Below are 17,411 nucleotides of genomic sequence, written 5' to 3' on the forward strand. Positions count from 1 at the left end.
AAATCCCAAGACACTATTTCCAAATTCTAGAGAATAGTTTTTATTATTAATACATTTAGTCCATTAGTCTAATTTTAGAAAATTATGACAAACCCTAGCCCAATATTATAAAATTTTCCTACTTAAGATTATATTTTTTCTGATTAACCAATTATTTCCCCTAAAGGACATCGAGTATGCCTGGGGGAGCAGCTGACGCGGTTTGAGCTTTTCATCTTCTTTACCACTCTCCTGAAGACATTCAGTTTTTACCTTCCAGAAGAAGTAACAGAGGTCAACACAAATTATGTTTTTGGCATCACACTTCAGCCACATCCATATAAAATCTGTGCTATACGAAGATAGATTTAGTTATTCTAAGACTATAACCTAGCAATATACTGTATGGTGACATTACTATATTCTGTTCATGAGTAACACTAGATCAGCTATAGGTTCACAGTACTATGAGGAGTCTGAAAATATTGGTTCATCAATAAGTTCAGAGTTTCAGGTTGTGATTAACCTTTATATTGCAAACTGGGGTATTTCATTATCTCCTGTCACAATATATATATTGTGACAGGAGAATATGAAATACCCATTATATTGTAAAAGTATTTTATAATACTGTATTTCTATACATAAATATAATGTATTTTGTACTACTCTGTTCATGTATATAGTGCTACACAAAGTGGCAGACATATAAAAGCAAATAATAATTCTAATATTGACTCCCATTGCACAATAAAACCGTTTAATATCTTTAAATATAATTAACATCTTAATTTGTGATGCATTTCATTATAAAAATAATTTTGTCTTTTTTTTCTTCTTTATTAAAAAATGTGAATTACTTGGGTACTACAGAGATTACAATTTTGGCATAGTTAGAAAAAGCAAAATGTTTAGACTATGTATTAGGACATTAGAATGTATTATATACCTTTCATATTTTAAAGAGGCTATATACTGTTTCAGTTATTTATATATTTTGGTCCTGTATGAGTTTAAAACCTAATTTATACTTAATGATAAATGTCCTCAGACCACTGGCATATGTAGAAACATCTTGCAAAAGTCTGAACATCTGAAAACAAACATCAAATAAGACAGATAGATACATAGATATGAACCAGTTTGCCCATGAACTGTTAGGAGCGAGAGATAAGAAATAGTTTTGACCCTAAGATTAAATCTCAGAGGTGCAGGCATGGATCCAAAATTTTGTCCAAGCTAGAGAGGCCTTTACATGGTTCATTTATTGTTAAGAATAAATCTGTGTGTAAGGCAAGAGTTGGTAAAAACCTCTTATCACATATGAATTAACAATCTGTAAGACTATTACACAATAATGTGACAAACCATATGGTGTGGTGACAAACACACAGAACTGCCATAGCATAGTGATATTATTCAAGAAAAACCATGTGGTCATCTGGCATAACGTTTCCTGTTGACAGGCCCAGGAAGCTTAAATTACCTAAGTGGAGTAAGCTTGACTCCAAAAAAGAATGAGCTTTTTCAAAGTCCCCAAACCACAGAGAAAATTTGAAATGTTGTAATTTTTATGTCAAGGAAATGGATAAGAAGGAATACAAAGAAGAGGGGCCCACCAAAAAATACAACTAGATGGAACCAAAGCCACCAGGAAGAGTATCCATTTGAACTCAGGAAAACTATATATAGTTTTTAGTAAAGATTCCAGCTTTAATTGTGTATTGTGTCAACTGTATTTTCTATTTTGGATTAAAATGTGATGCAAAACATCTTTTAAAAAAAAAAAAAAAAAAAAAAAAGACTGGAATTTATTAATCTTTTTTAAACAATATAACAAATTAAATCCTCTCACTGAAAGTCAGTTATATATATGAATTTGTAATTTTAGCGACAATATAGCTACAAAATTTTGGATGTAAAAATATGTTCTCCACTTGTAAACATAAAATTACCATGATATTTTATGCAATACCAAACTTCTACACATAATTGATTCAAGCCCATAGACTACTTTATTTTTTCACATAAAATGATTTCATGTTCATTATTGGCATATTAGCTTTAACATATTAGTGAGGAGTAAGAAAAAAGTTGGTATACCCATGTCACCTGAGTGCACAGATACCAAACGTACAGTATATGCTTTCCCAGTCCCATGGGATTGAGACATGCTAAACAGAATTACAACATTCATTGCTTTTCAGTCTGCCGTGTTCCACTTGAAGGTTGGGTTTGTTAAACTGGTTCAACACTTTGCACAAAGAATAAAAAGAAACCAGCAGAATCAATAATTTGATCTTTGAATGGGATATTTCAAGATAGGAGAAACTCCTTGCGGGGTGAAAAAAATTATATTTTATTAAAGTGAGACTATGCTCAAAATGTTGAATATTTTTTACATGAAAAATGTTAAAGGGACATGAAACCCCAATTTTTTCTTTAATTAATTAAGTGTGCAATGTTAAACAACATTCTAATTTACTTCTATTATCTAATTTGTTTAATTCTCTTGATGTTCTTTGCTGAAAAGCATATCTAGATAGGTTCAGTAGCTGCTGATTGGTGCGTGCACATAGATGCCTCGTGTGATTGGCTCACCCATATGCATTGCTATTTCTTCAACAAAGGATATCTAAAAAATAAAACAAATTAGATAATATAAGTAAATTTGAATGTTGTTTAAAATTGTATTCTCTAACTGAATCATGAAAGATTTTTTTGGGGTTTAGTGGCCCTTTAAGAAAAAGCTGTTTAAATTTAAACTGAAAATAATACATCTGTTTCAGTTGAGTACTCCCTACTAATGCTCTTTGACTGATAGGTACTTTATGCTAATGTTCATGTACATTAGTAAGAAGTGAATGACTAATACTGGTATGTAAGTTCAAATTTAAACGGCAACACCATTTATTCTACATTTATTCAGGCCATAAAACACCAACATGGCTATTTCTTGGTAAAGTTTGCCTTTAGGGCTTGATTTATCAAATAAAAAAGGAAATGTATGCTTACCTGATAAATGTATTTCTTTTACGATATGACGAGTCCACGGATTTCATCCTTACTTGTGGGATATCGCCTCCTGGTCAGCAGGAAGTGGCAAAGAGCAGAACTGCATATATAGCCCCTCCCTCCCCCTCAAGTCATTCGACCGAAGTTAGGAAGAGAAAGGAAAGGCCAAGGAGCAGAGGTGACTGAAGTTTAACAAAAATAAAAACCTGTCTTTAGATAATAACAGGGTGGGTCGTGGCCTCGTCATATCGTAAAAGAAATACATTTATCAGGTAAGCATAAATTTCCTTTTCTTTTACAAGATATGACGAGTCCACGGATTTCATCCTTACTTGTGGGATACAATACCAAAGCTATAGGACACGGATGAAAGGGAGGGACAAGACAGGAACCTAAACGGAAGGCACCACTGCTTGAAGAACCTTTCTCCCAAAAACAGCCTCAGAAGAAGCAAACAAATCAAATTTGGAAAATTTGGAAAAAGTATGAAGAGACGACCAAGTTGCAGCCTTGCAAATCTGTTCAACAGAAGCATCATTTTTAAATGCCCATGAGGAAGCCACAGCCCTAGTAGAATGAGCCGTAATTCTTTCAGGAGGCTGCTGTCGAGCAGTCTCATATGCCAAACGGATGATACTCTTCAGCCAAAAAGAGAGGTAGCCGTAGCTTTCTGACCCCTACGTTTCCCAGCAAAAACCACAAACAATGAAGATGTTTGACGAAAATCCTTAGTCGTCTGCAAGTAAAATTTTAAGGCACGAACTACATCCAAGTTTTGTAACAGACTCTCCTTCTTAGAAGAAGGGTTAGGACATAATGAAGGAACAACAATTTCCTGATTAATATTCTTGTTAGAAACAACCTTAGGAAGAAAACCAGGTTTGGTACGTAACACCACCTTATCAGCATGGAAAATAAGATAAGGTGGATCACATTGTAAAGCTGAAAGCTCAGAAACTCTGCGAGTAGAAGAAATAGCGACCAAAAATAAAACTTTCCAAGATAATAACTTAATATCTATGGAATGCATGGGTTCAAACAGAACCCCTTGAAGAACTTTAAGAACTAAATTCAAACTCCAAGGAGGAGCAATTGGTCTAAATACAGGCCTGATTCTAGTCAGAGCCTGACAAAAAGATCATCTGCCAGATGTTTGTGTAGCAAAATGGACAAAGCAGAAATCTCTCCCTTTAAAAAACTTGCTGACAACCCTTTCTCCAATCCTTCTTGGAGAAAAGATAAAATCCTGGGAATCCTAACCCTACTCCATGAGTAGCCCTTGGATTCGCACCAATAAAGATATTGACGCCATATCTTATGGTAAATCTTTCTAGTAACAGGCTTACATGCCTGGATCAAGGTATCAATGACCGAATCAGAGAACCCTCGCTTAGATAAAATCAAGCGTTCAATCTCCAAGCAGTCAGCTGCAGAGAAACTAAATTCGGATGATGGAAGGGTCCCTGAATGAGAAGGACCTGCCTCAATGGAAGCTTCCACAGTGGCAGAGAGGACATGTCCACCAGATCGGAATATCAAGTCCTGCGAGGCCACGCAGGAGCGATGAGAATCACTGAAGCCCTCTCCTGTTTGATCCGAGCAATCACCCGGGGAAGGAGAGCAAACGGAGGAAACACATAAGCTAGGTTGAACATCCAAGGCACTGCCAAGGCATCTATCAGTTCGGCCTGAGGATCCCTGGACCTGGATCCGTACCTTGGAAGCTTGGCATTCTGTCGAGATGCCATCAGATCCAATTCCGGTTTGCCCCACCTGAGAATCAGGGTAGCAAAGACCTCCGGGTGAAGTTTCCATTCCCCCGGATGAAACGTCTGTCTGCTCAAAAAAATCCGCTTCCCTGTTGTCCACTCCTGTGATGTAAATTGCTGACAGATAACAAGAGTGAGCCTCCGCCCACCAAATTATCTTGGATACTTCTGTGATCGCCAAGTAACTCCTTGTTCCTCCCTGATGATTGATGTAAGCCACAGTCCTGATGTTGTCCGACTGAAATCGGATGAATTTGGCCGAGGCCAATAGAGGCCAAGCTTGAAGCGCATTGAATATTGCTCTCAACTCCAGAATATTTATGGGAATTAGAGACTCCGCTCGAGTCCACACTCCCTGAGCCTTCAGGGAATTCCAGACTGCACCCCATCCTAGTAGACTGGCCTCCGTTGTCACTATCACCTATGAAGGTCTGCGGAAGCATGCCCCTTGGGACAGATCATCCGGCGACAACCACCAAAGAAGAGAGTCTCTTGTCTCCTGATCCAGATCTATCTGAGCAGACAAATCTGCATAATCTCCATTCCACTGCCTAAGCATGCTCAGTTGTAGAGGTCTGAGATGAAAACGAGCAAACAGAATGATGTCCATTGCCGCCACCATCAATCCAATTACCTCCATGCACTGAGCCACTGATGGCCGAGGATTGGACTGAAGGGTTCGGCATGTCTCCAGAATCTTTAACATTCTGACTTCCATCAAAAAGATTTTCATGGATACAGAATCTATTAGAGTTCCCAGGAAAGGAACCCTTGTCTGTGGAATTAGTGAACTCTTTTCTAGGTTCACCTTCCACCCATGAGTCCTTAGAAAGGACAGAGCCATGTCGGTATGAGACTTTGTCAGTTGAAAAGAGGACGCCTGGATTAGAATATCGTCTAGATAAGGCGCCACTGCAATGCCCCGCGGTCTGAGAACCGCTAGCAAAGACCCTAGAACTTTCTTGAAGATCCTGGGTGCCGTGGCCAGCCCAAAGGGAAGAGCCACAAACTGAAAATGTTTGTCCAGGAAGGCAAACCTTAGAAACTGGTGATGATCTCTGTGGATAGGAATGTGAAGATATGCATCCTATAAGTCCACGGTAGTCATATATTGACCATCCTGGATCAATGGAAGAATTGTCCGAATCGTTTCCATCTTGAAGGATGGGACTCTGAGAAACTCTTAGACTCTTGAGATCTAAAATGGGTCTGAACGTTCCCTCTTTTTGCGAAGCACGAAAAGATTTGAGTAAAACCTCTGTCCCTGTTCCTGTATTGGAACGGGACAAATTACTCCCATAGTAGAGAGGTCTTTTACACAACGTAAGAACGCCTCTCTTTTTATCTGGTCTACAGACAATCATGAAAGAAGAAACCTTCCCCTTGGAAGGGAATTTTTGAACTCCAGTTGGTACCCCTGGGACATGATTTCTAGTGTCCAGGGATCCTGAACATCTCTTATCCAAGCCTGGACAAAGAGAGAAAGTCTGCCCCCTACTAGATCCGGTCCCGGACCGGGGGCAGTCCCTTCATGCTGTCTTGGGAGCAGCAGCGGGCTTCTTGGGTTGTTTATTTTTGTTCCAAGCCTGATTGGGTCTCCAGACGGGCTTGGACTGTGCGAAGTTCCCTTCCTGTTTAGTGGAAGAAGAACAAGGGACACCCTTGAAATTTCGAAAGGAACGAAAATTACTCTGTCTCCTTTGTTTGGACGTCTTGTCCTGAGGGAGGAGATGACCCTTACCTCCCGTAATGTCAGAGATAATTTCTTTCAATTCAGGCCCAAATAGAGTCTTTCCTTTGAAAGGGATAGCTAATAGCTTAGATTTAGAGGATACATCCGCAGACCAAGATTTAAACCATAAGGCTCTGCATGCTACAATGGCCAAACCTGCATTCTTAGCCGCCAATTTGGCAATCTGAAAGGCGGCGTCTGTAACAAAGGAATTGGCTAGCTTAAGGGCCTTGATTCTATCCAATATTTCCTCCAAAGGAGTCTCAGTCTTAAGAGAGTCTTCTAGGGCATCAAACCAAAAGTCAGCCACAATTGTAACTGGTACAATGCAGGCCGTTGGTTGCAATAGAAACCCTTGATGAACAAACAGCTTCTTTAGAAGACCCTCCAACTTTTTATCCATAGGGTCCTTGAAAGCACAACTGTCCTCAATAGGAATAGTCGTACGCTTAGCTAGAGTAGAAATAGCTCCCTCCACCTTAGGAATTGTTTGCCAAACATCCCTACCGGTGTCAGGTAAAGGATACATTTTCTTAAATATAGGGGAAGGAGAGAACGGTATACCTTTCCCATTCCTTGTTAATAATTTCCAAAATAGTTTTAGGAATCAGAAAAACATCAGCGTAAATAGGGACCTCCAAATATCTGTCCATCTTACACAATTTCTCTGGAGGGACTACAATAGAGTCACAGTCGTCCAGGGTTAACAAAACCTCCCGCAATAACAGGCGAAGGTGTTCAAGCTTAAATCTAAAGGACATCACGTCCGAATCTGTCTTGGGTAATGCGCTACCTGGGTCAGACAGTTCTCCTTCTGACACAACCTCCCTACCCCCCCCCCTTTAGATTCCTGGGAGGGAAGATCGGAGATCGCCATCAAGGAATCAGAAGTCGCATGGACTACCTGGGTCTCTATTCTACTATGTTTACCCTGTAGTACTGGCAACTTAGATAACACCTCTGTAAGGGTTGAGGACATAACTGTAGCCATATCCTGCAGAGTGAATGATGCAGACACCGATGAAGAACATGGAGTCGCCTGTGTGGGCATTATGGGCTGAGACGCTTGGGATTGAGGTTTATACTGAACTTCATCATTCTGAGTACAATCATTATTATTATCAGTTAAGAAAATTTGTTCTTTACACTGTAATGCCCTAGTAATACATGAGGGACAAAGTGTAATGGGGGATTCCACAATGGCATTTAAACACATAAGGCATGCACTGTGCTCATCCATCTTAATAAAGGGAACAACAAGCAAATTTGACTCACTCACAGAATTCGATTGTAAAATAAATATATTAAGTACTGTATCTTTAAGAACTCAATTCACACAGCTATCCGTCTTTTATTTTTCAATTGGAAAAAAACAAAATATGCTGAGCACTGTTTTACAAGGGAGAAGCTCTCTAAGTTCTCTTTCCCTCTTACATTGTTTATTATTCTTTTGGCAATAACCCACACGAATATGGCACAGATTGCTTTAAAAATAAAATGCCTTGTCACCTCGCCGCAGCGGCTCCTACCTGCTCCTGTGACCGGGCCGATAATAAACAAGTGCGCAATCAGGATCAGCAGGCTTAGAGGCCGAAAAGACAAACTGTTATCACAACACTGACTGTGCTATGATCGCGCGCGAGTCCTAAGCTCCGCCCCTCATAGGCGTAATTGCAATACGCTTTACCAACACAAGCAACAATAGACCATTAACCGGAGGCCAGTAAAATACACTCCACCAGTTCCCACAGTCTAAAAGACTACTTGAAGCTGCTCTGTAATAAAATAGTACACTTTGACACCATTTAAAAACAAAAAACTCTTGATTAAAGAATCTAAACTAAACACCTCTCTTTACCTCTTCCTATCACTAACACAGGCAAAGAGAATGACTGGGGGGGATGGGCTATATATGCAGTTCTTCTGTGGAGCTCTTTGCCACTTCCTGCTGACCATGAGGCGATATCCCACAAGGATGAAATCCGTGGACTCGTCATATCTTGTAAAAGAAAGAGAATTCTCCTTGTAATTCTCCTATGTGTTCTCCTCAGCTTCTCCATACGAGAGCTAAGGATAAATTTCTCTAGTTGGATTAGTATCTGCGCCTTATTTATCACTGAAAATAAGCAAATATTCTCCATGTAAGTCATATGTAAACCAATAGAAATATTTATACAGCCCCCCCCAGTAGCTTTGTTAACGCCCTTCTTCAACAAACTGTCATGTAAGAAAATAGATCTATATTTGCATTGCTTTTGAGCTTCAATTTTAGTGCTTCTTTTATATCTTACTTTTATACCCAATAGATATATTTTTTTGTGCTCTGTTATATAATATTTTTGCGCTCTATTATATATTTTGTATCACCCCAATACATATTATTTTTGCATTCCAATTTAAATTATTATTGCGCTCCAATAAACATGATTATTGTGCTTTGTTATATATTATTTTTGCACTTTACAGGAGAACTTTCAGTTCTCTATAGAAGAATATCAATGATAAATTTGTAAATCCACAGAGAGGCAGCACCTTGCAACATAAAAAGTTTGTATGATTAAGGGTCTTGTACCCGAAACGTCACTGTTTTATTCCAGTATGTGGAAATAAAGACTTTTTATGTTGCAAGGTGCTGCCTCTCTGTGGATTTGTGAATATTTAAGGGATTACAGCACCCTTCTTTGGCTTGCACCTGACAGTGGAGCTGAGCTACAAAGTGTTTCAATGATAAATTTGTAACTAGGCTTATTAATGAGGAGAACTATATGAAATACGACTTAAAGGATCTAATTTAACCATTTTTTGGAGCACATGTTCTCCAAGGAAAATGGGAAGATAGTAGGAAAATTTTACAGTCGAACTTTCCCAATTTTAGGTGCATTTTTGAATAATAAATAGGGGCACTATTTCTCATGCGCATTTTTAGGAGAAAATATAGGAGAATAGGAACGATAAATCAAGCCCTTAAAATGAAAGTGAAACTCACAGAAAAAGAAATGAAAATCTAAAGTTTCAGGATCTAATAGTAAAAAAATATTTCCACAATTTGGAGAATAGATAAGGAATTCCAAATTCCAAAGATCACACATGATCTGGTGAATAACTCACACTTATTAATAACTTAACAGTTGAAGGTAAGACAAAATAGTCTGAACTTCCAAGAAATTATCACTGCATCGGTGTCACAGAAAAAAAAAATCCATGTACCTGGAATACTGGAAAATTTACAGAAAAAAAGCATGCAGAGAGAGAGACGACACTCCAGTTTGGCTTCAGAAAGCTTGTTCCCTATATCAACTCCTAATTGAAGTAATTTCTCAGCTGAATAAACAGCTGAATTCTCAAGGACAAACCTAGGGTTTCTGGGCTTGAATGGGACAGTAGTCTCTACTGCAACGGTCTCTTGGGTGTGCAAGTTGGGTTTGTAAAAGTGCTAACTGGACTACATTAAAATGTCTACTATCAAACCCAAGACCACCATACAGCCTTTTCACTGGGAATCTGTATGAGATCCCTAACTACTTGAATGGTCATTGAAATCTTTCTCTATACATAAATACTGCAACCAACCCTCTATGAACTTTTGAAAAAACTGTTTAGCTATTAAAAAGCATAAAGGTGAGACACACTATTACTCTGCTGATTTACCTTAGACAACAATTAAAACCAGAAAAGAAGTCACAGAAATACCATGTGACCTAACCTCTGTCAAAGGAGCTGCTAGAATGATGGTAAAGATCCTTTTTTGCTGTGGACAGCCACAAAATGATAATGACATTTTTTTACTGAAAAGTTGAAGGATATCAACACAAAGGTATGCCTTCTTCAGATCGCACCTAGTTATAAACTGGGGAAGATGCAACTGAGCAATAACCTGAAGTCCAAATAAGGCCTAACTTATAAATAAAACTACTATAAATAATAATTAGCACTCCAGGGTTTTAACAATAACATATTAAGCACTATAGTTTTATTGGTCAGAAACCGGAAGTATAAATAAAGTTGCAGATTTAACAAAAGCTAATTTGCCTGCAATAAACCCAATTTAAGCATACTGAGCAACTAGCTCTTAAACTGAAATAATATACACTAGACAAGCAGCACAAGGCACAATAATGACTGGCCTATAAACTGGCCTTGCAGATTAAAAATAACTTCTGCTCACAGAATATTTAAAAGGAACCATGGAATGTTTGGATAAACTGGAAAAGGGTGAATTTGCTGTAGGTATAGCTACTCAGAGCTCTAACACTAATTCAGTCAAAGGAGGCAAAAAAGCCAGCGCACTCTCTGACCTCCTCCCTGGATCATTGTGGGGCATTTATTTGAGTAGATATGTGATATGTATTATTGGCATCCAGCTATCAGTACACAGATCCCTATACTTTTTAGATAACTTGCGAGAAAACTAAAGGCAAAAGGCTTAGTTTTAAAAATGAGGAGTTGCATACCCCTGTTATTATTAAAGGGACATAAAACAAGTTGGAATAGAGACAAAATATAATATGTACTTTAATTACTTTACCTGCAAATTTATACTGCAGTGCCTCGCCATTAACCCTTTCTATTAAGTTTCCGAATTGTACTTCTCTAACTCCCCCACTCAATTCCTTCTATGGCTGTACAGGGAGTGCAGAATTATTAGGCAAGTTGTATTTTTGAGGATTAATTTTATTATTGAACAACAACCATGTTCTCAATGAACCCAAAAAACTCATTAATATCAAAGCTGAATAGTTTTGGAAGTAGTTTTTAGTTTGTTTTTAGTTATAGCTATTTTAGGGGGATATCTGTGTGTGCAGGTGACTATTACTGTGCATAATTATTAGGCAACTTAACAAAAACCAAATATATACCCATTTCAATTATTTATTTTTACCAGTGAAACCAATATAACATCTCAACATTAACAAATATACATTTCTGACATTCAAAAACAAAACAAAAACAAATCAGTGACCAATATAGCCACCTTTCTTTGCAAGGACACTCAAAAGCCTGCCATCCATGGATTCTGTCAGTGTTTTGATCTGTTCACCATCAACATTGCGTGCAGCAGCAACCACAGCCTCCCAGACACTGTTCAGAGAGGTGTACTGTTTTCCCTCCTTGTAAATCTCACATTTGATGATGGACCACAGGTTCTCAATGGGGTTCAGATCAGGTGAACAAGGAGGCCATGTCATTAGATTTTCTTCTTTTATACCCTTTCTTGCCAGCCACGCTGTGGAGTACTTGGACGCGTGTGATGGAGCATTGTCCTGCATCAAAATCATGTTTTTCTTGAAGGATGCAGACTACTTCCTGTACCACTGCTTGAAGAAGGTGTCTTCCAGAAACTGGCAGTAGGACTGGGAGTTGAGCTTGACTCCATCCTCAACCCGAAAAGGCCCCACAAGCTCATCTTTGATGATACCAGCCCAAACCAGTACTCCACCTCCACCTTGCTGGCGTCTGAGTCGGACTGGAGCTCTCTGCCCTTTACCAATCCAGCCACGGGCCCATCCATCTGGCCCATCAAGACTCACTCTCATTTCATCAGTCCATAAAACCTTAGAAAAATCAGTCTTGAGATATTTCTTGGCCCAGTCTTGACGTTTCAGCTTGTGTGTCTTGTTCAGTGGTGGTCGTCTTTCAGCCTTTCTTACCTTGGCCATGTCTCTGAGTATTGCACACCTTGTGCTTTTGGGCACTCCAGTGATGTTGCAGCTCTGAAATATGGCCAAACTGGTGGCAAGTGGCATCTTGGCAGCTGCACGCTTGACTTTTCTCAGTTCATGGGCAGTTATTTTGCGCCTTGGTTTTTCCACACGCTTCTTGCGACCCTGTTGACTATTTTGAATGAAACGCTTGATTGTTCGATGATCACGCTTCAGAAGCTTTGCAATTTTAAGAGTGCTGCATCCCTCTGCAAGATATCTCACTATTTTTGACTTTTCTGAGCCTGTCAAGTCCTTCTTTTGACCCATTTTGCCAAAGGAAAGGAAGTTGCCTAATAATTATGCACACCTGATATAGGGTGTTGATGTCATTAGACCACACCCCTTCTCATTACAGAGATGCACATCACCTAATATGCTTAATTGGTAGTAGGCTTTCGAGCCTATACAGCTTGGAGTAAGACAACATGCATAAAGAGGATGATGTGGTCAAAATACTCATTTGCCTAATAATTCTGCACTCCCTGTATCTATATCTACCTTTGCTTTTGGTAGAATGCAGAAGTAGACGCTCATCTGCTAGAGCAGTGCTTTCCAAACTGTGTGTCGGGACACACTAGTGTGTCGGCAGCAGTGTGTAGGTGTGTCCCCTGCTTCAGCACAATTTTTTTTAAATTTTATTATAATTTTTTTTGGGGGGGTTTCTGACTTTCCGCCTGCTTGCTACGCATATCACATGGTTGACACGTGATTGATACCTAGGGGGTCACAGATCATCTTATCCTATTGCCGCAGCTCAGTGGGAACTGAAACTATTCCAATTGGTGGCTTTGGAGGCACATTGGCTCCTGACTGCACGTGTAGTCTCCTTAATTAGCTCGTGACTGCACGTGTAGTCAGTGAGTGCGACAGCAGTGTGTTTGCAGCGCGGACAGTAGTCAATCAGACTCACCGAGGGCAGCAGCTTAAACGCTGAGCTGAAGTCAGAAGTCAGTGGGGGTGGGGGGGGGGGGGATTTGCAGCTAGCTCCCAGTAGTGCATTGCTGCTCCTGGTCTTGATATATGGATAGGAAGTGGAAGCTTAAAAATGTTTGATGATGAAATGCGAGTGTCTTTATCTAATATTCCACCAAATATTCAGAAATTGTGTTCATCCCATCAACCTCGTCCTCATACATCCCATTAAAATAATAAGTAGGTATTGGTGTAGTTATTTTTTAATTCTTGCACATACATAATGTTACTTGTAAATAAATTTAGTTATTATATAATTTATGTATGTGTCTGTATCTCTTAAAACAAGTTAGTTTAACCTCCTGTTTGCTAGTACAACTGAATTACTGTGTCACGAAATGATGTAGGGCTAAAAAGTGTGTCACCAACATAAAAAGTTTGGAAAGCTCTGTGCTAGAGCATGCCTAGAAGCAAATAAGCTGCTGTAAAATACAATGCCTGTGTTTCTGTAGATAAACACTGATGGGGGGGGGTAGATCAGACTATTCCAAACAGCATGGCTATGTAACTAATTTTGCTTATATATTTATTTTTAAATTTAAAATACTTGCCAGCAGCTTTTAAATATTTTTTTTATGCAAACTATTTTTACTTAGTTAGCTCTCTAGGATATGCACAGATCTCCACATGTTTTATGGCACTTTAAAGGGACAGTCAACACCCGATATAACAGGATCCCATATTCATATTGTTTATACACAATAGAAGACCCGCCTGCACCGCATCCCTTCTTTATTACCTTTTCACTCGTCCTAGTAATCGTTCACATTATCTGTTATATTCAGCTCAAAATATGGCCACCTAACTCCTCCCCTTCATCCTTCTTCCCCCATCTCTATGCCATTACAGGCACGTTCATGTAAGTATTGATGACGCTCATCATACGTCATTGCACATGAGCATTTGTTGTTAGCAGTCAGATGATAGATGACTTAACAATGAATTTGAACCATAGAAACATAGAAACATAGAATTTGACGGTAGATAAGAACCAAAAAGGCCCATCAAGTCTACCCATATTACATGTTACTTTTTCCTTAGGATAGCCTTATGCATGACCCAGGCATTTTTAAATTCCTTTACAGTCTTTGTGTTTAACACCTCAAATGGAAGTTCATTCCATGAATCCACCACCCTCTTTCTGTAAAAAAATGCTTCCTTAAATTTCTCCTGAATCTGCTACCCTCTAACTTTAGATTGTGACCCCTTGTTTTGGCATTTATTTTTTTGTGAAAAATGCTTTCAGCTTCTATTTTATTAAATCCCTTCATATATTTGAAGGTTTTTATCATGTCACCACTTTCCCTTCTATTCTCTAAACTATACATATTTAGATCATAAGAGTCTTTCTTTGTACGTTTTATATTTTAGACCATGTACCATTTTAGTAGCCCTCCTTTGGACAGCTTCTAGTTTATTTATATCTTTCTGAAGATATGGTCTCCAGAACTGTACACAGTATTCCAGATTTTGTTTAACTAATGATCTGTAAAGTGGCATAAGAACCTTGCTATTTCTGCTACTAAAACCTCTTCCAATGCAACTAAGCATTTGACTGGCCTTGCTGGCTGCACTGCGGCATTGTGTACCAAATTTTAAATCATCTGAAATAATAATTCCCAAATCCCTTTCTTCTTTAATTACAGTCAGTAATGTACCATTGAGACTATAATCGGCCTTTGGGTTTTTGGATCCTATATGTATAATTTTGCTCTTGGTAATATTAAATTTCAGATCCCATTTATTTGACCAGTCCTCTAGTTTATTAATATCAAAGTTCATTTCATCAACTCCTCCTGGAACATCTACCCTGTTACAAATTTTTGTATCATCAGCAAACAAGCAAACCTTCCCCTTAAGCCCACTTCCAATATCACTTATGAACATGTTAAACAGAACAGGCCCAAGAACTGACCCTTGGGGAACATCAATAGTAACTGATGCCTCATTTGAATGTACTCCATTAATTGAAACCCTCTGTCGTCTATCTTTAAGCCAGCATTCTACCCACTTAACAATCTTAGCATCTATTCCAAGGCAATACATTTTGTGAATAAGTTTGTTGTGTGGGACGGTGTCAAATGCTTTGCTAAAGTCTAGATATGCAACATCTGCGGCTCCTCCCTGGTCTATTATTTTAGTTACATGGTCAAAGAAATCAATTAGATTAGTCAGGCATGATCTTCCAGCAGTGAAGCCATGCTATCCTTTGCCTTCTAAGTTGTTTGTCTGAATGAAACATACAAGTCTTTCCTTTAAAAGAGTTTCCATTAATTTCCCTGCAATTGAGGTCAAACTGACTGGCCTATAGTTAGCAGAATCTTCCCTACTACCCTTTTTATGAAGAGGGACTACATTGGCAATTTTTCAGTCTTTTGGAACAACTCCTGTTAGAAGTGACTGATTAAATAAATCAGCTAATGGAGTAGCTATTACGGATCGAAGTTCTCTTGGAACTCTTGGATGAATATTATGTGGACCCACAGACTTATTAACTTTTATTTTTTTGTAAAGCCCTTGAAACCTCTTCCTCTGTAAAAAGAAAAGTACTACCCACATTATTTACAGTAACATCCCTTAATAGCATCTCACTATCTTTACCATCTGCTGTAAAGACTGAACAAAAGTAATAATTTAAACAGTTTACTATTTGTTTATCTTCTTCCACTACTCTATCCTCATTCTTGAGTCTAACTATCCCTGTTAGTTTTTCTCTTTTCACTGATATATCTAAAGAAGGTTTTGTCACCATTTTTTACAGATTGTGCTATTTTCTCTTCTGCATCAGCTTTAGCCTTTCTGATTAACTGCTTTGTCATCTTTTGATGGGTTCTCCATTTTTCTTTAGCCTCTTCTGAGCCAGTGAGTTTGAATTTTTTATAGACTGTCTTTTTTGTCTTAACTGTATGTGCTACTTCTCTTGAAAACCATATTGGGTTTCTTTTTCTTTTACTTTTACAAACAAGCCTAATACAGTGTTTAGTTGCATCTAGAATAGCATTTTTAAAATATTCCCACTGTTCTTGTACTCTTGTAATCATCTGGTATCTGCCCATACCTACCAATAGAATTAAAATAATTATATAGATTTTAACATTGAGAACGGCCGGTGACAATTACCTTGTATTAGCGTAATAAGGTACTGTTACATATTGAATATGGCAGAAACATATTTGCATAATAAAGTTCCGCTTTTTGGTTCCTATGCAATCACGCATGCGCTAAACTCCGTGAACGAATTTGGAATTTATGACCGAGGATTGCATTCTGATTGGCGGATGCTTTCAAATAGAAGCTAGTTACGTAACGGTGGGGGGAGTTAGGCGGCCATATTTCGATCAGATTATTGCATGTATCGTTGATGATTAATAGGAGAAGGAAGTAGGTAAGAAAGAAGGGGTGCGGTGCACGCGGATCTTCGTTTGTGTTTAGAAAATATGGGATACTGTTATGTCAGGTGTTGACTGTCCCTTTAAGGCAATCACCTACCAAACATATCCATTGTGTTGGTGGTAGTGATTCCGAAGACACCTCTATTTCCTTAAGAAAGTACATAACATAAACACACACAATATACAAGAAATAATGGATTACTGTCTTTGAAATAAGGGGTCTCATGCTCAACTAGGAAGCAGGTAACTGCCATAGGAATTACTCTCACCTGCTACTAGATGAGTTTTATTGTGTTCTGGGTTCTATACAGAAATTCTATATAGGCTGATTTGTGGTTCCTGTATTTTTTTATATTATTCTTTTTAACTAGGCTAAGTGAGTTTGAACAGGTGTCAGAGCTCATACATAAATAACCAAAACTTACAAAAATAAATGACAACGTATTTAGCACAAGTGTTTGTTGAATGGTTTATATATCACAAATTATGAGTCTCAGAAACCATAACCATTTGTCTGCAACACCTTGCAGATTAATATGTTGAAGCTAAGTGGTTTAGGAGATTTTTAGTGTTATGTATGGATAGAAAGAAAGATATTCTTAAAGTATCAAACAATGAAATATTACTTTTAACTTGTAATATAAGTGCATTGTTATCACACAATGGTTCTAATATTTTTTAGCTCCACTCGTAATCTAGCCCATAAACTTTAAATTCAAACGTTTCAATTTGCTACTATTAGATTGTTTGACTGATCTCATTGATTATATTATCATGCATACTATCTTACCAGGGAAAGCAGAGTATGGAAAAGAAAATTCATTGAATGCATAATACAACAAGCATCAGA

At 38.2% G+C, this 17,411-nt stretch overlaps 1 protein-coding gene across 1 annotated transcript in view; it reads left to right on the top strand.

The window, feature by feature from the left end:
- The window catches only part of LOC128649323 (cytochrome P450 2J4), a 103,735-nt gene extending 102,977 nt beyond the window's left edge, over positions 1 to 758 (top strand). Inside the window, exon 9 of the mRNA XM_053702532.1 lies at positions 167 to 758. Coding sequence (XP_053558507.1) covers positions 167 to 345 — 179 coding nt within the window. The 3' untranslated portion in view covers positions 346 to 758. The remainder of the gene's footprint in view (positions 1 to 166) is intronic.
- The last annotated feature ends 16,653 nt before the right edge of the window (positions 759 to 17,411 follow it).

This window comes from Bombina bombina, chromosome 2, assembly GCF_027579735.1.
Source record: "Bombina bombina isolate aBomBom1 chromosome 2, aBomBom1.pri, whole genome shotgun sequence".
NCBI classification, from domain to species: Eukaryota; Metazoa; Chordata; class Amphibia; order Anura; family Bombinatoridae; genus Bombina; species Bombina bombina.